The sequence below is a fragment of the Bos javanicus genome, chromosome 16 (assembly GCF_032452875.1).
Source record: "Bos javanicus breed banteng chromosome 16, ARS-OSU_banteng_1.0, whole genome shotgun sequence".
Taxonomy (NCBI): domain Eukaryota; kingdom Metazoa; phylum Chordata; class Mammalia; order Artiodactyla; family Bovidae; genus Bos; species Bos javanicus.
Window position 1 is genome coordinate 76,832,325 of NC_083883.1, and position 22,130 is coordinate 76,854,454.

Consider the following 22,130-nt stretch of genomic DNA (forward strand, 5'->3'; position numbering starts at 1 on the left):
GCATAATAACTGTCATTACTGATTGAAAATATATTAATTCAGTTAAGTTGCTCAGTCGTGTCCAACTCTGCAACCCCATGAATCGCAGCATGCCAGGCCTCCCTGTCCATCACCATCTCCCAGAGTTCACTCAAACTCACGTCCATCAAGTCCGTGATGCCATCCAGCCATCTCATCCTCTGTCGTCCCCTTCTCCTCCTGCCCCCAATCTCTCCCAGCATCAGAGTCTTTTCCAATGAGTCAACTCTTCGCATGAGGTGGCCAAAGTACTGGAGTTTCAGCTTTAGCATCATTCCTTCCAAAGAACACCCAGGGCTGATCTTCTTTAGAATGGATTGGTTGGATCTCCTTGCAGTCCAAGGGACTCTCAAGAGTCTTCTCCAACACCACAGTTCAAAACCATCAATTTTTCGGTGCTCAGCTTTCTTCACAGTCCAACTCTCCTATCCATACATGACCACTGGAAAAACCATAGCCTTGACTAGACGGACCTTTGTTGGCAAAGTAATGTCTCTGCTTTTGAATATGCTATCTAGGTTGGTCATAACTTTTCTTCCAAGGAGTAAGCGTCTTTTAATTTCCTGGCTGCAGTGATTTTGGAGCCCAAAAAAATAAAGTCTGACACTGTTTCCACTGTTTTCCCATCTTGCCATGAAGTGATGGGACCAGATGCCATGATCTTAGTTTTCTGAATGTTGAGCTTTAAGCCAACTTTTTCACTCTCCTCTTTAGCCACTTCAATTTAGTTCAGTTGCTCAGTCATGCCCGACTCTTTGTGACCCCCCTGGACTGCAGCACACCAGGCGTCCCTGTCTATCACCAACTCCCAGAGTTTACAAACACGTCCATTGAGTCAGTGATGCCATCCAAACATCTCATCCTCTGTCGTCCCCTTCTCCTCTTGCCTTCAATCTTTCCCAGCATCAGGGTCTTTTCCAATGAGTCAGTTCTTCGCATCAGGTGGCCAAAGTATTGGGAGTTTCAGCTTCAGCATCAGTCCTTCCAATGAATATTCAGGACTGATTTCCTTTAGGATGGACTGGTTGGATTAAAAACCATTAAATATTAATGATTTATACATTTAACATAAAATATTTGAAATTATATCTAGCTTATGAAAAGTGAATAATATTTTAATACCTGTGCTCCAAGAGTTTGGTTTTCTATGTGTTCACTGTCTTTTCATTCAATTTTTCAGGAGGCAGGCAGAGCACTGTGCATTGTTATGCTGTGAAAATGTGTTCAATAAAACCTAGAATGCTTTATTAGGACCAAAGAACTTTATTTAAATATCAAAACAAGACAAAGAACTAGTTCAGCATACAACACACTTCCTAGTCTTCACAGAGAACTGAATTTTTCTATAAAGACATTGATATTCAGGAAACACAAGACAGTCAAAATATCTAGAAAACTCACAAGATACTTTACACACAGTTGACAAAATTATAAATCTTGGTATTTTAGATTTTTCTTTGTAGTTGCTTTTAAAAGTTCTAATGATTAAAAACAAAATTTAAGATTGGAGTCTGAAAACAGGTTCAAAGGCATTTCCACTTTAATGTACATCATAAATCTCATAATCCAAGTGCCCACCTCTGTGCTCATTTTTGGCAGCCTCAGTCATCAGCTGTAATACAGTTTTATCCACAGGGATAAGAAAAGTCCGATTGTTACAAGGAATAAAAATTGTGTAATCATAAAGCAGGAATACCAAGCAACAGGGTGAAATAACAATAAGTGTGCACACTCTTCATTCAAGAAATGTTTTAGAATCTCTAGCAGTAATATGAGCACCAAAATTACTTCTTTATCTAAGAAGTTGGGGGGGGGAAGCAGAATAAAAAGACATATCCATTTTGTATAACCTCTATTCTCTGAATATAATTCTTATTTTCTCTTTATACGAATGGCTATAGAGGCTCAATTTAAACTATTTAGGGATTTTTCAACAGTCACAGACTCAAGATGAGTGCACAGCAAATTGAAAGATGAAGAGTAAATGCAGGAAAGATACTCTCTCCACCAGCCCTTCCCCTCATTCTTCACATGACCTACTGCTGCTACTTCTGCCTTCTTAAGGCCACTGCCAAAGAGGAACCGCAGAAAGTATGCCACTAGTCCAGAATAAAAGTACCTTGAAGTAGAAACAATTTTTGAAAAAACAGGGAATAGTCCCCCCTCCCCAAAAACCACTACAGACTTTAGAGAGGAATGTGCAAAAGAAAGGGGAGGACCTAAAAAGAACTGTCTGTGGTTCCTAGAAATTACTACAAAATTATTGTCACATTATCCATTATTCAGCCTAATAGTAAGTGACATTTACCATAACACTATTACAGGTTTTAGAAATGTGACTTGACTCTTATTAAAAAATACATTTTGAGTCATTTAAAATTTGGCACTGAATCTTAGAATGGTCCAAATACGACTTCAAAAGTCCTAATTTTTCCTGAGTTCATCAACTCAAGTTGTCAGTTGGTTGGGATGTTGCTTTTTAGAGATTCATCTCAAACCATCACCTTTGGCTCAGTTTTAGGCAAACTGAGCGAAGAAGCTGCTTTTTAGAGCAGGGTGGTTTGGTAACGGATTATTCAGAAGAAAAGGTGGGAGATGGGAGGAGATGGAGAGGCAGACACACTGCTCATTTTATTTGTCAGATTCCTCTAGTGAGTATCTAGAGATAGGCCCAGGAGTGGCTTTGCAGTAACTAGAAAGGCCACAATAGTAAAGATTAAAAAAAAAATTCATACTAGTACTTGATGCCAGTTTCCCTACAAAAATATAAAGCAACCTAAAAAAAAAAAAAAAAAAGACTGTTGCCTGACCAGCAGGCAACACAAACATAAGACCCATAACAATAACAAAACAACCACAATCATTTATTAACCAGCACAACCTAGCCAGCAGAGTCAACTCTAAGCTACTACAAACTGCTGCCTCAATCTGAAAAGGCACAAAGCATTCAATCCAGAGATGACTGGGCATGGTCAAAAGGACACTGTCGCAGAGCTGATGCTCCACATCTGACTTCCCACCCATGATACAGCAGAATGACCTGTGAGAAGAGAACGCAAACTTACATGCACACACACCAGTTAACGGTGTTTTTAACTCATTTGTTAATGACAGAGTGAAAGCAATGAATGATTTTTGAATACCTACTAGCCCTTAACTAATAGCTTATAGTCACTCACTCTGCCAAGATGTTTTGACAATTTTAAGGTTGACAGAAAAGTATTAGTGTACCTACTTCATGATGTACCATCACTTTAAAGGAAGTCACTTAATAAAGCACCAGTTTAAAAACCTATTTTTGCTACTCTTCTTCAATAAATGACTAAGTTACTTAAAAGTATGCAAAGATCACCACCTTCATAGCTAGTGAAATCTTGCTGGCATGAAGAACAAACCCTAATCTTAAATGGTATTTTAGGCTGCAAAAAAATAGGTGGGGTTTGTTACAAAAAAATCTTCAGTTTGTCCTAAAAAAATTCTAAGGCAAAATTATTTTAATAGTGTAGTGTAAAAAATCAGCTTATTATTATTTAGCAATTAATAGTGTCCACTTAAAAGATAACATTCAATTAATTAAACTGAGGAAAACAGAGTATTCTTACTTGTAATTGGCTTGTCAGTATGACTACTCCCGGAGTATTTTCTTCTGTTCTTATTTCTAATACATATAAACACAAACACTTATTCTTAGTATTCAAACTAATGATTTTTTTTTAGAAAATCCATAATCCTAGGACTTCAACTGTGCTTCTTTGGACAAATATTTATTCAAACAACAAAGAATTTAAATTCTTTTAAACTATTTTAAAACCTACTAAAAATCTTTGGCGTATTTACGTAAAAATGGATTAGGTTAACAAATTTCTACATTTGATAAATTATTCAATTTACATAATAAGTGCTAACAGCTATCAGCTACAAAATTAATTTAAAACAATAAATTATGCTCATAAAATAAAAAATTCTGAATGAGGCTGACCTTAGTTGCAAGATTCAAAATTTTAAGTATAGTTACAGAATTCATGGATTTTAGAGTTAATGGAGCATTTGCCCCAAATACTCGAAATCAAATGTGACAAACACTTAACTGAAAAGAGCAGGCCTCATTTCATATTTTTTGTGCCAACTTCAAAAACTTATATATACATTCAGTTTGCCCAAATCCATGAGGTTTTCACAATTTTAAGACTTCTTATATTCTAATTTGGAGATTAGAGGCAGAAGATTTGTTTGCCCACTGAGACTATTTCTTCATAAGAATTATACTACCTACCTCCCATACTATTTTTAAGATTACATGAGAAAATGCAGTGCCTGGCACCTGGAAAGCATTCATTAATGCTCTATTTCTTCCCCTATTAGTAGCTCTGCCACTTACTAACGATGTAGGCTTAACCTCAGACTCTTCATCTCTAACATGGGAATACAGCATGCCATTTCTACTTCAGAGCTGGCTATGAGGTTTAAATGAGTTAACCGTCAAAGCATTTTATAAAACAGTAAACTACTTTTCAAGTTTAAGTTATCTACAATAATAAGTAAATATAATTATGTTTCACTTTATATAAGAGATGTATTCAAGAAAAGTTCTATACTGTAAACCAATTCCTACAATCAAATTATATATTTAAAGCATTAGGAGATTATTATTAAAAGAACCCTAAAGTCAATACCTTCAAAAAGCAAAGTATTCTTTTGAATGTGAAAATGCAACACCCTCTTTTTCTGCTACCAAACATATAATATACCACACACATATACATATATACTATTTGCCTTTGTCTAAGTCCAGACTTTTCTACATTGTTTTATATTCAAGGCAGGGTACATTTTTAAAAGTGATTTCTTTTCATCATAGTAAGTCTTTTAGTTAAAAGTCTTTATGATAAAAATCATAAAGAGATGTTTTTAAAAGTCAGTTTGAAAGACAAATTAATAGTACCTTATATAGTCAAGTTCTATCATGTTAAGTACCCCAGACACAACATTTCCACACAAAAGTAAGAATGCTTTAAAAAGAATATTGATACATTGCTTGTATCTATCAGTTATAGGAGAATTATAACCAAACGTCAACAAATGAGGCAAAACTCAGGTTGGCCTTACTAGTTATATGAGCTACTTTGGTTAACTGCCCCAATTCTCAACTTTTTTTTTTTTTTTCCACTAGTGTGGTAAATATTCCTGCAAAGTACCTTCATTTCTTAAGTGCTTCAGCAAACATGTTTCCACATTATTAAGTGGTTAAAATTTTTTGCTAAACTTCATTATTTTATTTGTGATTTTTCTTTTTCACAAGGGCTGGGCCAGACTTTACAGTTTACACAAAAAAAGTGCTTAAAGCAATTAGGAGTGTAAACAAAACTGAAATAGAAAACTCTTAAAATTGCTATTTTCCAGTAGTTTACATAAGGACATGCTAATAATAAATCAACCCTGCCTAGTCTCTAATCCTTCGAGCAGCTCCACTAGGAAACATCCTAGTTTAAGTTTAAATTGACTTCAGAGTATGGAAAGTGCACATCTTTAAGGTATTTCACAATTTTGGCTGACTTTTTGTTTTCCTCATTTAATTTTAATCAGTGAGGTTTTGCTCCAACTGCTATTTCCTTTTACCAAGTCCTCAACTTTTGTATCATACAAACATAAAAATTAAGGATAATCACAGACATTAGGGTTATGTGTAAAGTAAAAATAAAGATCTAGGTTACATGTATATCTGTATACAAGGAATGGTTTGCTCTAATTAAAGTAAATGAACATTTAGTTCAGTTAGACATGAATTTTATAATTTGTTGGCCCCTGTTCTAATAATTAAACAAAAATCTCTAGGTTCTATTTCCCAGAGTTACAGCTGGCCAAGGTAAATGAGACCAAAAGTGGCTTGTTAACTGAATTTTAATTAGTTAGATGATGATATATGCTGATATACTGTTAATGTTTCTGAAATAAATGACAAAATACAAACAGTTAATTTACCTTAAAAAATATCTAGTTAAAACTGCCATATTTTGCTTTTAACACATTTTCAACTTGTATAATTTAATGCCTACATCTGTATTTCCATTTCTTATTCATAATAATTGAAGCACAGGCAAAAACCAATCATTTGGATAATTATTTCAGTTCTACATTTCATTTAACAAGCTAATCCTACATTAGTCAGCTTTCTGGTCTTGAGTCTGTCAAAAGACCAAAGAAGAGTGATACACTGAAATTACGGCCAGATGGAAAAACAACACAGATCGATCCCAAGACTTTCTTATAAATTCAAATTCCTAATTTCATTTTTTTTTAAATCTGGAAGAAATAATCATGAAACTTAAGTCAGGATAAGGAACAGTTGCAATTATCAGTACACTCTGACATTCTTTCTTAAAGGGTACATGTTCCTTAACACTTGTTTGGAAGATGGGGAAAGGAGAAAAGAGGAATGAGACTAAAGGAGAATAAAAACTTCCACCAATGTTTAAAAACAAATACCCCCATAATGTCAACAGCTGATAGTTTTGAAAAGTTAAGAGAGTTAAAAATTAGCACTAAATAATCTTTTAAAAAAAAAATCACAAAATGTCTATTTCAAATATTATATACCTCAAAATGGGTCCAAATATTCAAATATGTTCAGTAAACAGAGATACATATTTTTTTGATTGGAAAAGCATCTGAGGACTTGAGAAACTATACAGAAAATGAAAAAATAGCAGCCCCACTAATTTAAAAGCCGTCAGCGCTAGGCTACCATTGTGCATAGCCACTGAAGAAGTCTATGGAATGTTTAGATTTGCTCATGAATGATGCTCACTATTAGATATGTTTTGTACAGCAGTGGAGTTATCAAGGCCCAATAACGTTCCAAGGTAAGACTGTTCTCTAGGATCGAGCATCTGTTCGGGTCGGACTGGGTGAACTATATTTGCAGGCTGAGGAGTAAGTGTGTATTTCTCCAGAAAAGCTAGGTCAGCGGCTCGAGGGTAATCCGTGGCCGGCGGCTGTGGCGACAAGATCTCGTGAGCGGGGGGCGGGAGGGTGGTGGTGTGGCGCACCAGGTCACCCTGCGTGTCAGGCATCTGCACCGGGACCAGCGTCACGGGGACACACACTTCGGCAGACACGTTCTGTAGCATGGTCTTGGCTTCCGACTGGTAGACTTTGGGCTGCTCCATGTATTGTTTTGTTTCTGTTTGAAAGATTTTATCGTCAGATGAGTACTCTACCGGCAAGGACACGAGTTTTTCCTCAGAAGCACTGAGAGGGTCATCGGGAGACTTTATGCCGTGAACGTGGTCAATGTGGTATTTCAGCTTGTCCTTCCGTTTAAATGTCGCATTACAGTGCTGACAGTTGAAAGGCCGGGCATCAGAATGAATGACCAGGTGTTTTGTTAAAGTTTTCTTAATTCTAAAAGATTGATTGCAAATTTGACACTTGTATGGTTTTTCACCTGTTTGAACATAAATGAAATTAACCGTAAAATACATTCAGTTAAGACAATAATATTAATTAAGCAGTAAATTTTCCATGTGAATACTTACAAGAACTTAATAAAAGCAATTAATATATGCTATCATAAAGTGGAGGCAGTATAGTAACTGGTAAAGAAAAAAAGAGAATGAACTCAAACATCAGAAAGATCTGGGTTTGAATTCTAGCTGTACCACTTACCAGGCAAACCTGGAGCAAACCCCCCAACTTCTAAGCACAATTTCCTCACCTGTTAATAGTACCTGCCTCACAGACTGGTGAAAGGACTGAATGAGAAAAGTAAATAGTAGTGCTCAGCATTATCCTGGCACATGGTGAGTACCTTATAAACTCACGCTATTGTTACTACGGCTTGCTCTCACTATAGCCCCTAAAGAAGCTGTAAAACTAGAACATTTGATTTCTTCCTATCAAGAAGGATTAAAAACTAAAACAGCAACTCTGACTAACCTGGGGCTTTGGATTGGAATAAGAAGTAGTAATACTGGTGTCTATAGCCTGAGATTAAAATAAGGAGAGTTGATCAGGATCAAGAATAAGGAGGCCAGTTTTGGCTGTGCCTGAGTCAGGTTCTCACACTGTAGTTTTTGTTTCTTCCTATTAATGGTATAAATTCTTAAAGGAGCCAGGGTGGTTGGTTAATCCCCGAAAGGACTGATTTTGTTACCTTACATGGAGAGAGGGACTTTGAAGATATGATTAAGCTTAAAGACCCTGAAGTGGGGAGATTAACCAGGTAGACCCAAAATCACATAGATTTTTGAAAGCAGTGATAACTGAAGATGAAGGGGTAGGACAGCTGTGACAAGAGGACTCAAACCCACACTGTTGGTTCTGAAAACGGAAGGAGGAGGCTAGGACTCAGGAAATGCGGCAGCCTCTGGAACCCGAGAAGATCTCAGCTTACGACTAGCTACAAAACTAGAACCTCAGTCCTACTCCTGAAAGTCAGTAAATAATCCAACCGAGTGGGAACAGGCTCTTCCCTAGCAACTCCAGAAAGAAATGGAGCCCTACTAACACTGACATTTTTAGCTTGGGTCATTCGTCTCACCTTATAAAGCTGTCACATCATAAGCTTGTACTGGAAGCCACTTACATGAGAGAGATACATAAGACAAAGTGGACAGTCTAATATACATATAACCAGAGTCCCAGAAAGAAAACAGAGTATAGGTCAGAAGCAGAATTGGAAAGAAAAAATGGCTGACAATCTTACTAAATGAAAGGCATCAAGTCATAGATGCAATAAGTTCTATATATCTAAAAAAATATTAATACAAAAGAGGAAAAAAAAAAAAGCGTATCTGGGCACACTATAAAAAACTATCAAAAATAAAAGAAAAATCTTAGCAGGCAATTAAAAAGAAATACCTTTTAAATGAGCAACAATAAGACTGACAGTATGACAGTATAATTTTCACCAAAAACTGAAGAAGGTCAAAGAGGAAAAAATGACATCTAAAATACTGAAAGAAAAATAACCACTAACATAAATTCTATAGTCAGCCAAATGTCCTCTATAAAGTAAAATAAAAACATTTTCAGACAATCAAAACCTAAGAGAATTTGGTGCCAGCAGATATGCACAAAAGGGAATTCTTCATGCAGAAAGAATATGATTCCAGGTCAAAGAATGGTAATGCAGGAAGGAGTGAAGAGTAAAAATGAATAATACAAGTTATTTAAAGCAAAACAACAAAATAATAAGGTCTTATGTCACTTAAAGTATATGTAAAATTAAAACACACACAATGCATAAAGGGTGACAGACGAGGTGTCGTAAGGTCTCTGAATTGTCTGAAAAGGGATGATGAGCTAACGTGAGATAGTCTAATCATTTAAGAAAACTCATTGTGATCTACAGGGTGACTGCTAAAAGAAAAGTGAAAGAATATGCAATTAACAAGTAAACCAAGGGGAAAACGGGTAATAAAAAGACTTCACAATTACAAGGAAGTGAAGACAAGGGAAAAAAGCATTAAGTAACAGATGGGACAAACAGCACAATGACAGTTTTGGTAAATAATATTTTCTTGGAACGTGGTCACGTTCTTTTTATTTATACCTTGTCTATGGCTGCTTTCATGTTACCACAGAGAGTTGAGTGCTTGTGGTCTGGACTGCTGGGGCCACAAAACCTTTAATGTTTACTATCTGCTAGGCTGCTGCTAAGTCGCTTCAGTCGTGTCCGACTCTGTGCGACCCCATAGACGGCAGCCCACCAGGCTCCCCCGTCCCTGGGATTCTCCAGGCAAGAACACTGGAGTGGGTTGCCGTTTCCTTCTTCAATGCATGAAAGTGAAAAGTCAAAGTGAAGTCGCTCAGTCATGTCCGACTCTTGGCGACCCCATAGACTACAGCCTACCAAGCTCCTCCATCCATGGGATTTTCCAGGCAAGAGTACTGGAGTGGCTTGCCATTGCCTTCTCCAATGTTTACTCTGCAGTCCTCTACCAAAAAAGTAGTTGACCTCTGCTTCAAATGATCCCTCTGTCTCATTTTGTAACTGCCATTAAGTGTTGTCTTAATCTGTAAGAGAGCTCATTTCCCCAGTTTTCCATGGACAGAGGGACTTGTCCCTAATTCTAACTAACTGTGACATATCCAGAGATGAGAATTCCAAAATCACTGGTTATCAATTAATTACTACAAATCAATGTTTTAAAAAAACTTAATGCAGTTATAAAGACAGCCCTTAATAACTTTCTCCTCTAGGTAATTCCTATAGTTTTACAGTTCTTAAATCATCAATGGTTTCAAATTAACTTTTAACTATCTCCTTCAAATCATGAGTTTATTCTTAACTAGCATTGAGAATAGTATTAATATAGTTTCCTCATTTCTTACTCCTATTTATGTAACTCCCAAATTAGGACTTTTTCATTTTCAGGGAGATGCGTTTTTATGTTTAACACAGTTACTGTACCAGTAACAAATTCCTTTTTCTACTTTAATTTTTAAAAAATATTTGGCAGTGCCAAGTCTTAGCTGCAGCATGGGGGCTCCTAGTTGTGGCATGCAGGACCCAGTTTGCTGACCAGGGATTGAACCCAGGCCCCCTGCACTGGGACCACTTAACCACCAGACCACCAGAGAAGTCCCAGTAATAGATTTTTTACTGTAATTTTATGCTATTGAAATTGCCCAAATTCAGTTATTTCCAATTCTCATTAAATATGAGAAATATAAAATAAATTAATTTCCCTTCCAGAACGGCAGCTTGACAAATTCCAAACTAAATATAAAGCAAACAGCCATAAATGTATTAATAGCTTTCTTTCTTAAAAGGAAGGAAAAGAAAGATAGCACTATGTCGTGTCCAACTCTTCCGATTCCATGAACTGTAGCCCACTAGGCTCCTCTGTCCATGGGATTCTCCAAGCAAGAATACTAGAGTGGGTTGCCATTTCCTTCTCCAGGGAATCTTCCCGACCCAGGAATAGAACCCAGGTCTCCCATATTGCAGGCAGATGCTGTACAGACTACTTGGGAAGCCCAAAAAGAAGGAAAGAAAGCTTTAAAAATTATTAATTTACATGAGAAGTAAAACAAGAACTATGACAACATATAGGAAAAAAATCCAACAATCTATGTTTCAAAATATGGTAGAATTGCCAAAGGAAAAAAAGGAAAGATTTAGAAAATGATAAGTCCTAGAAAGGGCTTCCCTGATAGCTCAGTTGGTAAAGAATCCGCCTGCATTGCAAGAGACCCAGTTCGATTTCTGGGTCAGGAAGATCTCCTGGAGAAGGGAAAGGCTACCCACTCCAGTATTCTGGCCTGGAGAATTCCATGGACTGTATAGTTCATGGGGCTGCAAAGAGTTGGACACGACTGAATGACTTTCACTTTCAAGTCCTAGAAAGCAGCTGAAGTGAATCATTCTACTATAACTACCTATACATCACAACTGAATATGTAAAAAGGAAAACCATACAATGGTTGACTTGATAAGCAACAGCAAGGTCGTATCTGAATTACTCTTTTAAAAGATAAGGAAATAAAATGTCTTCATAGAGCCATGCAGATATAGAGGAACCATAAACAACCAGGAAAGGAGAAAATGAGAACTGAAAGTTAAATAAATTCTCTATGGAAAAAAATTTCCCCAAACTCTACAAAATGATATTCAAAAGTATTAAAGCTTACATAATATGGAACAGAATGATCAGACTAATGTCCATTCATGACACCAATTTTAATAAGTAAAAATTTTACTGGCAGGAAAAAAACCAATTTCACCAAGAACAACAAAGTATAAACATCCATTTATCACTTCTGAATAATTAGACTATATACATATATATATAATATATAAACAAACATATAAATATATATATATAAAATACCCATCAGGTTTTACCTGAATGTGTCCGAAAATGCATTTCCAGACTTGATTTGCCTTTAAAAATTTTCTTACAAACATCACATTGATGAAAGGTTGCTTTATATCTAAGAAAATAAAAATATTTGAGTGTTTTAATAGTGAAAATAAGTTATAACTTCATACATAACTGTCTCATTATTAAAGCAGAGAATAAAATGAACATGGAGATACTTTTTAAACATCAGCCTTAACCCTGGTTTTTCCTCCTCCATTTATACTCAACAAATAAATCTATAAAAAGATATCTTTAGATTTTCAACTTTAAACTACTTTATTTTAAGCTTTAAATCATCAGAATTTTATATATTATTTTCTACTTAAAAATGAGAAGGAAAAATTATAGGGACCAAAAAAAAAATCAATGAGATGGGTAAGTGGGGGCTGACCACAAAAGCGCACCGTGGAATGATCACAAGGCTCCACTCTAGACCCACTCCTAGCAGCCCTTGCAGAACGTGTAAGAGACAAATTCTGGTTCCATGATTATCTAGGTCAGCATTACACTAAGTTTCCCGATATCTTAGACCATTTGATCCAAATACCTACTCCAAGAACATGAATTCTTAGAACATCTCATACTCACACAATCCAAGTTATTAAGCCTGGATATCTAAATTGTATTAAAAAGTTGATATTCAAAGACAGTACATACCTCCTTCCATTAAAGTACCATTTATCAGTGTCATTAAAGGGATCTAAATTCTGACAACATTTTCCAATAATTGTTGTCATATTAAGTACAAAATGTAGGCAGTATGTTCATTTATATTTAGCTCTCCAAGAGCTACCGCAACCAAATATAAATGAAATCCCCAAAGAAGGCCACAATTTTATATTAGTCACTCACTTCAATGTCTACCATCTCCCAGTGTTTGAATCAACTGAAAACAAGTATGAAAAATTATGCTACATTCAATTCCTTTACATCTGCAGAGAAGCTAGATAAGCTGGAGAAAAGGTCACTGATTAACCCATCCTCAATTAAATAAAATAAACTATGAGACAACTTTTCTCCAACCTAGCTTTATCCAAGGTGATGATGATGAGAAACTTTGCCTGAAACTTACTTTTGCCACACCTTCTCTCCAAGGTGTACACTTTTATAATGAACAGTGAGATGATCCCTACGGCCAAAGCATTTTCCACATTCTTCACACTGATGAGCCTTCTCACCTTAAAGATCCAAATATTTTTGTTATAATATGCATGTCAATCTTTTTTATCCCCAGAAACAAATTATCCAGCAGTTAACACACCATGGTAGAAAACAGATACCAGAAAAGTAAAGCCACCCTTTATCCGGGCTCTTTGCCTTATATTAATACTCAAATTTATGTTTCTTCAGTGACTCTGTACTTATTTTTAGGAATGTGAATCCTCCTCCCCAGTTGGAGAAGGAATCGGTAGCCTTTTGCTGCAGACTTCAAATCTTGACTTTCAGTGTAACAGGGTGAGATAATGAAAGGACTTCACAACTCAGGATTTTTTTTTTTTTTAAAGGAATATATAAGTCTGGATATCAAACACCTCAAATGAATATACAATGAATCAAGATGAGGCTGTCTTATTGTTTATAAAAAAGGACCTGAACATTTTCAGATCTTTACACTTTACTTTTAAAGATTTTTCATCTGTGGGGATTTCTTACATTTGCAATGAGCCAAAATACAAATATAAAGGAAAGTTCTAGAAGAGTTCAATTTGTCACCTCTATTCTCATATTCAGTTACAAAGGCTTGCTCTTTAAAAATCAGTCTCATTACCCGTGTGCAATTAAACCATGTGACTTCTAGAATCAGAAATTTACAATTCTCCTCCTGAAAATGGAAATGCACAATGCCAAAGTCATCAGAACTTTAGCAGTATTAGCAGTGGTGATAACAACTGCAGCCTGCCTCACGGGGATCATTAAAGAAATTGTTACATCTGCTGCACACTGTCCATTTAAATTATGGTTAAAATAATAATAATAATCACCTGTTCTACTGGGCTCAGAGAGAGATGGCTCTTTCCCATCATTGTGCTCATAAAGGTGGCTCTCTTAGCACTTCCTGAACATCAATCTGAGAGGAAAATATGAAAGAAATCCCCAGAGTATAAAAATTATAAATACAGAATAAAGATCTGAAATTGATCAGGATTATTAAGGTGCTCTTCCAAAGATACGGTTTCAAAAATTCACTGGTACATAAACTTTAACACCCCAATTACAATGATCCTCTTGAGGGATCTAAGTTTTGCTAGCTTCTTTCAAATCCAATTAAAATGAGAAATATAATCTTGACTTCTTGATTCAAAAAAGTGCCAATGGAAATAACTTCACATATCCACATTATATACAAAATGCAAATTTTGAGAATCTGATTGAAACAAATTTTAAATGTCAGTTTGTGATCATAAAGGGTAACCAAATGATTAAAATTACAGAGACCAAAAAAACATGTCACAAAATTATGTCTCTTTTTAAAAGAAATGCTTAAAAAAGCTTAAAAAGATGCTTTTTAAAAAAGCTTTTATAATCAGCATTGTTTACAAAGAGGTGACCAAATATACCAAGCTATTTAAATTACAGCCAGCACAGCCATGGTGTGGTTTTTCAGGTGCTCTGGAAAATCGTTACAAAGTGCGCCTCACCTGAATGTATCTTCTTGTGCTTCGTAAGGTGATCATGACGAATGAACGTTTTCCCACATTCATCACACTCATATCTTTTATCATCATGATGTACTCGTAAGTGAAGTCTACAAAGAAAAAAAAAATAAATGAAGCCCACTGACACCGGTGACAAGGAAAGAGAAAAACTCGATTAAACTTTCAATAATGCGAACTGGGCTGCTACTCAACCACGCTCACCCATCATTATTTGCTCCATTTCTGACTTCTAGGGGCCTTCCCGCTTCACACCTGACTCCAGGGTCCCACTCAGCTGTTTTTGGGCAGCACTGTGGACATCTGCACAGACTCCACTACCTCTGGATGACATTCCTTCCTGACATGAGGCTCCTAACCTGCTTCTGGGAACCTACCGGACGTCTAGGGGTGTCAGCCGGTGTTGCAGGACTGAATGGGACAGAATCAGAATCGACAAACGAGGTAAGTGCACAAGCGACAGATGTGTGATGAGAGCAAATCACTGAGAATCAGTCCTGTTCTGGACAACTGACACCGCTTACACACTGGCAACTGAGAACTTAGCAAAGCCGATAAGGAATCAGCTTTCTGACAGTCACACTTCACTCCTTTCCTTCACACCAACCAAATAAAGTGTGGCTCATTTTACAATCACCTAGAAACAGATTATAAAAGGCTATCATAAATAACAGATTATGAGAATTCATTTAACTTGAGTTATTTTTATCCCCACAATATTCCATCTGTATACATCCTAGTGAAATAAACAGCCTTTCCATTCAAGTTGTCAAAACAGGTGTTGATTCTGCTATGACTAAAATTAGTAAAATCAGCATTCTGTTTAAACTTAAAAACAGGAAATAACAGTGTAAAAACTAAAATCCTGAGAACACTGATAAGATTTAAAATTGTATACATATTTCACAATAAGTAGTCATCTATTATTTATTCATTTAAAAACAACTTTTCATAAATTGCAATGGTGGTCAGCATTCAGCTGTAAAAATAATCACTTAAGTTACAACTTATTTTCAGAAAACTTTCTAAAATTGACAATCCTCGAGTTTTCAATTTTGTCATATTTTTGTAACAAAAACATTCTTTGACAATTAGGACTGAAAAAATACACCAACTTTAGAACACCAGAGTTTTCATGAATTTTGATTCAAAGAAAAGTAATGAAATATTTAAATAAAAACGACTTGGTAAAGCATTACTCTTAGTGATATTAACATATTTTATACTACAGAATGAAGAAAATATTAAAAGGCATAAAGAAGAGGCAAAAGTCTATAAACTTTTCTGCACAGCTTTGCTTGATCACAAATGTTAAGACATGTTTTAATTCATCAAACAACTAACACAATGTTAAGAAAAGAGAGTATAAAATGGAGGTAGAATTTTATCTTTCTTACTATAGGGGAAAATGGCCTGACCTACCTGTATGAGCTTCCATGACGAAAACTTTGTCCACAGATACTACAGAGATGAGGCTTTTCTCCACTATGGATTCTCAAATGTTCTTTCAAAGTAGTTCTGTGTTAAAAAAAAAAAAAGTATACACACATATATATATATAGCTACAGATTTTTTAATGCCAACCTAATACAGAAACACATATTTAATACATAAACACAGATTTCTAGAAAGCTTACTAGAAAGTTGTTCAAGCTAACATAATGTCAACTGTTCCCCTTCTCCTACAACATTTCTGCTTCCTATTGGATTAGTTGTACCAGTATGTTTATTATGTCTCTTTTCTTTAAAAAAGCAAATAATTTAGCTCTAGCCTCCTTTGCTAGTGGTTTGCTAGGACTGGAAAAGGTCAGTTTTCATTCCAATCCCAAAGAAAGGCAATGCCAAAGAATGCTCATACTACCGCACAATTGCACTCATCTCACACGCTAGTAAAGTAACGCTCAACATTCTCCAAGCCAGGCTTCAGCAATATGTGAACCATGAACTTCCTGATGTTCAAGCTGGTTTTAGAAAAGGCAGAGAAACCAAAGATCAAATTGCCAACATCTGCTGGATCATGGAAAAAGCAACAGAGTTCCAGAAAACATCTATTTCTGTTTTACTGACTATGCCAAAGTCTTTGACTGTGTGGATCACAATAAACTGTGGAAAATTCTGAAAGAGATGGGAATACCAGACCACTTGATCTGCCTCTTGAGAAACCTATATGCAAGTCAGGAAGCAACAGTTAGAACTGGACATGGAACAACAGACTGGTTCCAAATAGGAAAAGGAGTACGTCAAGGCTGTATATTGTCACCCTGCTTATTTAACTTATATGCAGAGTACATCATGAGAAACGCTGGGCTGGAGGAAGCACAAACTGGAATCAAGATTGCCGGGAGAAATGTCAGTAACCTCAGATATGCAGATGACACCACCCTTATGGCAGAAAGTGAAGAAGAACTAAAGAGCCTCTTGATGAAAGTAAAAGAGGAGAGTGAAAAAGCTGGCTTAAAGCTCAATATTCAGAAAACTAAGATCAAGGCATCTGGTCCCATCACTTCATGGCAAATGGGGAAACAGTGGAAACAGTGGCTGACTTTATTTTTCTGGGCTCCAAAATCACTGCAGATGGTGACTGCAGCCATGAAATTAAAAGACGCTTACTCCTTGGAAGGAAAGTTATGACCAACCTAGATAGCATATTAAAAAGCAGAGACATTACTTTAATAACAAAGGTCCATCTAGTCAAAGCTATGGTTTTTCCAGTGGTCATGTATGGATGGAGAGCTGGACTATAAAGAAAGCTGAGCGCTGAACAAAGAATTGATGCTTTTGAACTGTGGTGTTGGAGAAGACTCTTGAGAGTCCCTTGGACTGCAAGGAGATCCAACCAGTCCATTCTAAAGGAAATCAGTCCTGGGTGTTCTTTGGAAGGACTGATGTTGAAGCTGAAACTCCAATACTTTGGCCACCTGATGCGAAGAGCTGACTCATTTGAAAAGACCCTGATGCTGGCAAAGATTGAGGGCAGGAGGAGAAAGGGATGACAGAGCATGAGATGGTTGGATGGCATCACCGACTCGATATGGGTGGACTCTGGGAGTTGGTGATGGACAGAGAGGCCTGGCGTGCTGCAGTTCATGGGGTCACAAAGAGTTGGACACAACTGAGCGACTGAACTGAACTGAAACTTCCAAGACATACAAATGAAAAATACTCAATTGTCAGTACTGAATTTTAGTGACAAATCAGTAAAACTGATGTAAATTTTAGTGGATAGAGTTTAATAATATATAAGAAATCCAGTTTATCAGTACTATTCCTTTCCAATATGTGCTCACAACTTATTAAAGTAATGTTTTAAGCCAAAGAAAACTTCACAGATACTTGCAATTTCCAGATGGCAATGGTAAACAGGGAAACCATGTAAAGGATATTAATTGTTGCTACTCCTAAATCCTCCAGCCCTACCGACTGTGGATGGATCACTAACCACTGTGGCATCTCCTACAGTTCTAATATTCGGAGATTTCCCACATACATAAAATAAAGGCTGAGGAAGGGCAGACAAAGTTATTTTGAGGGGAAAGAAAGGAAAGCACAGTATATCTGACCATGCGGGCTTCTGACTGTCACCACCACCTGGTTTTATTTCGGCCCCACATCCAGCGGGCATGAAGGTGAATGTGAACTAAAGGCAGATCTCCACCAGTAGGGGGTCTCCTCTTCCAGGCCCACACCACCAGGAAAACTATTCCCAGACCCTAACAAGTGAAAAGATGGAAAGGTTGTTTTCCTTTTCAGTCTGTTTGATTTTTACTTTTACAGAAAGACCTTTAAGGGAAACAATAATTTATAATGTATATCATTTATATTTTGCTAATCGGGTAAATACAAGTTTCATATAAATGTAGCATACTGATTTTTCTGCCGCTGTACCCATTTGTCCTTTTAGGAAAGTGTCACTTCAGTTGTTTTAAAATAATGAACTTCCACATACTAAGCGCAGAACTACATACTTCTACATATAAGAGTATATGTGTATGATTAGTATGTGTACTAGTATGCACATACTGTTTAAAGAAGAGTGCTATGTGAGGGATGAGACGGAGAACGCTCCCGTCACTGACAACACTTTCCCGTGGTATCCTGGGTCCCCTCCGCTCGTCCCTCTCTCAGAAACACCCATTCAGGTAAGTGCTCCCTTTCTTTGTCTTACTGCCATGTAGCACACATCGTAGGCAGTGCACTGCATTGTACCGTAACTGGGGCTCACTGCTGTGTGTCCGACTGTATGACTCCACGCAGCTATCTGCCACTGAGGGGGGTGGCTGTCCAGCAGCAGGCCTGGCAGGCGACAGAGAACCCAACGCTCTAACTTCACTTGCAGAGCAGTCCTTACTCCCCCTGCCCTTCACCCTGGTTCCAGAGGCATCTGGGCCCGCCAGTTCCCGCACCTTCTGTGGACTCTGCAAGGAGACAAGGCTCTCTATTTCTCCATTACCGCTCTGGGATCTGTCCTCCTCAGACCTGCTAGGTCAGTTCCCACCGATACTGCTTTTGAGCTTCCAAACCTGGGCTGCTCTTGTGGCTTTCCTGTCTTGCTGTCTTTGCAGCTTATGTCTTCAAAATGAATGAATGAACAAACAACCTTTAATGAATATTTAGTGGGGTTTCAGAAAGAGACAAAATGATGTCTCTGTTAAGTTCACCATCTAAATTTGAAAGTCCTGACTTCGTATCACCTTCTATAACATTTATGTAATTTCTTTTATACTTAAGTTTCAAATTAAGGCATGATTCAAGTATCTTATTTTACCTTAAATCTTATAAAATATATTCATTGATTATTTCTACATAACAGTATCAGAATTTTTCTGGGTATTTAGATAATTCCTCACCTTTCTCGTACTGATTTTCCACAGATAAAGCAAGTCCATTTTCTCTTTCCACCATGAGTACACTCTATATGGCGTTTCAAATTTCCAGTGTCATTAAACTGGCGACCACATATATCACATGGGAAAGGACCTACAAAGGAAGAATTAGTGTGCATGTAAAGTTTATGAACAGATACTAGGTTAAATTTAATACATGTTATAAATTCATACCTCCCACTACTAGTGCATATCTCGTAACACAACCAATTATCTATTTATAGTTATCTCCTTCCTTCTGGGACCGTTTAGTCCCAGAAGACAGGGTACATCTCTAGATCTCCAGAGCTGAGCATGGCACCAGGCATCTGGTATAATAAATGCTGAATAAACCAATGGGTTTACAAACTGAAATGGCCAACTCCTAGCTTGAAATCAGACTGGATCAAAGTAAAAAATGCTACCTACCAAAGTTCGGGGGGAAAAGAGGTAATAAGAAACTTTCAAAGGATAAACAGAGGATTTAAGAGAGCTCATGGTTTGGAAATATACTGTTGCTCCTTATAACCAAAAAAATGTAATGATATTGTCTAGACTGAAAATACTGTGGCACATTTCTGTTGTTTTACAAAAACTAAACACAAATTTCTTACAGTAATATTGACCTTTAACTGCATTCAAAATGTCACCATGGTTTTACCAAATGACTGGAGAGAAGACAGAATTCTACTGAAGGGCAAACCAAAAGGTAGACCAAGGATGTGCGAAAAAGAAGTATGGTGTACTTGCTATGCCCTGCCCACTGAACACCACCCTGAAGAATCTGCAGTTCCAACCAACTCCAGAAAGAAAATCACATCAGATCAGATTAGTCGCTCAGTTGTGTCCAACTCTTTGCGATCCCATGAATCGCAGCACGCCAGGCCTCCCTGTCCATCACCAACTCCCAGAGTTCACTGAGACTCACGTCCATCAAGTCAGTGATGCCATCTAGCCATCTCATCCTCTGTCGTCCCCTTCTCCTCCTGCCCCCAATCCCTCCCAGCATCAGAGTCTTTTCCAATGAGTCAACTCTTCGCATGAGGTGGCCAAAGTACTGGAGTTTCAGCTTCAATATCAGCCCTTCCAATGAACACCCAGGACTGATCTCCTTTAGGATGGACTGGTTGGATCTCCTTGCAGTCCAAGGGACTCTCAAGAGTGTTCTCCAACACCACAGTTCAAAAGCATCAATTCTTCGGCGCTCAGCCTTCTTCACAGTCCAACTCTCACATCCATACATGACCACAGGAAAAACCATAGCCTTGACTAGACGGACCTTTGTTGGCAAAGTAATGTCTCTGCTTTTGAATATGTTGTCTAGGTTGGTCATAACTTTCCTTCCAAGGAGTAAGCGTCTTTTAATTTCATGGCTGCAGTCACCATCTGCAGTGATTTTGGAGCCCAGAAAAATAAAGTCTGACACTGTTTCCACTGTTCCCCATCTATTTCCCATGAAGTGATAGAAAATATTTGAAGACAATTCCATAAAGTTCCAAAGAGCAAAACTTGAGTTTGCCAGGCCCTGGCAACCATTTACATAGCATCTATGTTGTATTTTGTTGTTGTTTACATGCTAAGTCATGTCTGACTCTTCCATGACCCCAAGAACTGTAGCCTGCCAGGCTCCTCTAACCATGGGATTTCCCCAGGCAAGAATACCAGCGTGGGTTGCCATTTCCTTCTCCAAGGTATATTCCTGATCCAGGGATCGAACCTGGGTATCCTGCTTGGCAGGCAGATTCTTTACCACTGAGCTACCAGGGAAACCCACATTGTATTTACAACTATTTGAATAGCATTTACATTGTACTAGGTATTATTTAACTAATCAAAAGATGATTTAAAGTATGCAGGAGGATTTGCACATTATATGCAAACATTACCCCATTTTATAGGAGAGACTTGGGCATCCTCAGATTTGGGTGTCTGGGGAAGTCTTGGAACCAACCCCCACGGATACTGAGGGGCAACTGTATTCCTCACTGTGTACACAGAGCCTTGAGAATATCCGAAGACAGCTGTTCTGTCTCCCTTTCCTAAACAGAATATTTCAAGGTCCTTCAAAAGTTTTTCAGATGACATGATCTTAAGGCCCTATGTTGCCATAATTACCCACCTCTGGAATATATGTCAATATGCATCCTGAATGTGGTATCCATAAATGAATGCAATGTTCCAGATCAATTTAAAATCAGTGAGATGACGACCTTCCTGATTCTGAACAATACGTTTTCATTAATGTCGTTTAAAACTACCATTGCTTTTGTCAGTCATATGACATTACTGATTCAGACAGTATCTAAAAGGCCTCTGCTGTTAATAAGCCCATCTGAAAACTGAGGCCTTTGGATTCTGTACCATTTTACAGCTCTGCAACTCCTAATGACTGGAAGTCAGATTGTTCCCATATGTACAACTTTGTATTTATTCATAATTAATTTTAAGTTAATTTAACTTTTTTGACAAGACTTTTTTTTTACATTTTTATTTTCTGCTACCACTCCCGCTGCGAGCTTTATGTCATGCTGCATATTGATAAAACATGAAGTATATTATCTTTTATCCAAGTTGTCAATAAAAACAGTGAATAGGACAGGGAAAAGGCTACTTGGATGATGATAATTCATTACTGGGATTAAGCTGTCATAAATGCACCTATCTGGAACACAAGTCTCCACTGTGCCCACTAGCAGGAGGCAGAAAACTCAGCAAATACAGCCCTG

The 22,130-nt window shown here is 37.2% G+C and overlaps 1 protein-coding gene across 1 annotated transcript in view; it reads right to left on the reverse strand.

Moving 5' to 3' along the window:
* Positions 1–1,261: 1,261 nt before the first annotated feature.
* Positions 1,262–22,130, reverse strand: part of ZBTB41 (zinc finger and BTB domain containing 41) — a 39,121-nt gene continuing 18,252 nt past the window's right edge. Inside the window, exons 6-11 of the mRNA XM_061383686.1 lie at positions 19,390–19,519; positions 15,965–16,060; positions 14,528–14,634; positions 12,961–13,066; positions 11,870–11,958; positions 1,262–7,462 (exon numbers count right to left, since the gene is read on the reverse strand). Coding sequence (XP_061239670.1) covers positions 6,807–7,462; positions 11,870–11,958; positions 12,961–13,066; positions 14,528–14,634; positions 15,965–16,060; positions 19,390–19,519 — 1,184 coding nt within the window. The 3' untranslated portion in view covers positions 1,262–6,806. The remainder of the gene's footprint in view (positions 7,463–11,869; positions 11,959–12,960; positions 13,067–14,527; positions 14,635–15,964; positions 16,061–19,389; positions 19,520–22,130) is intronic.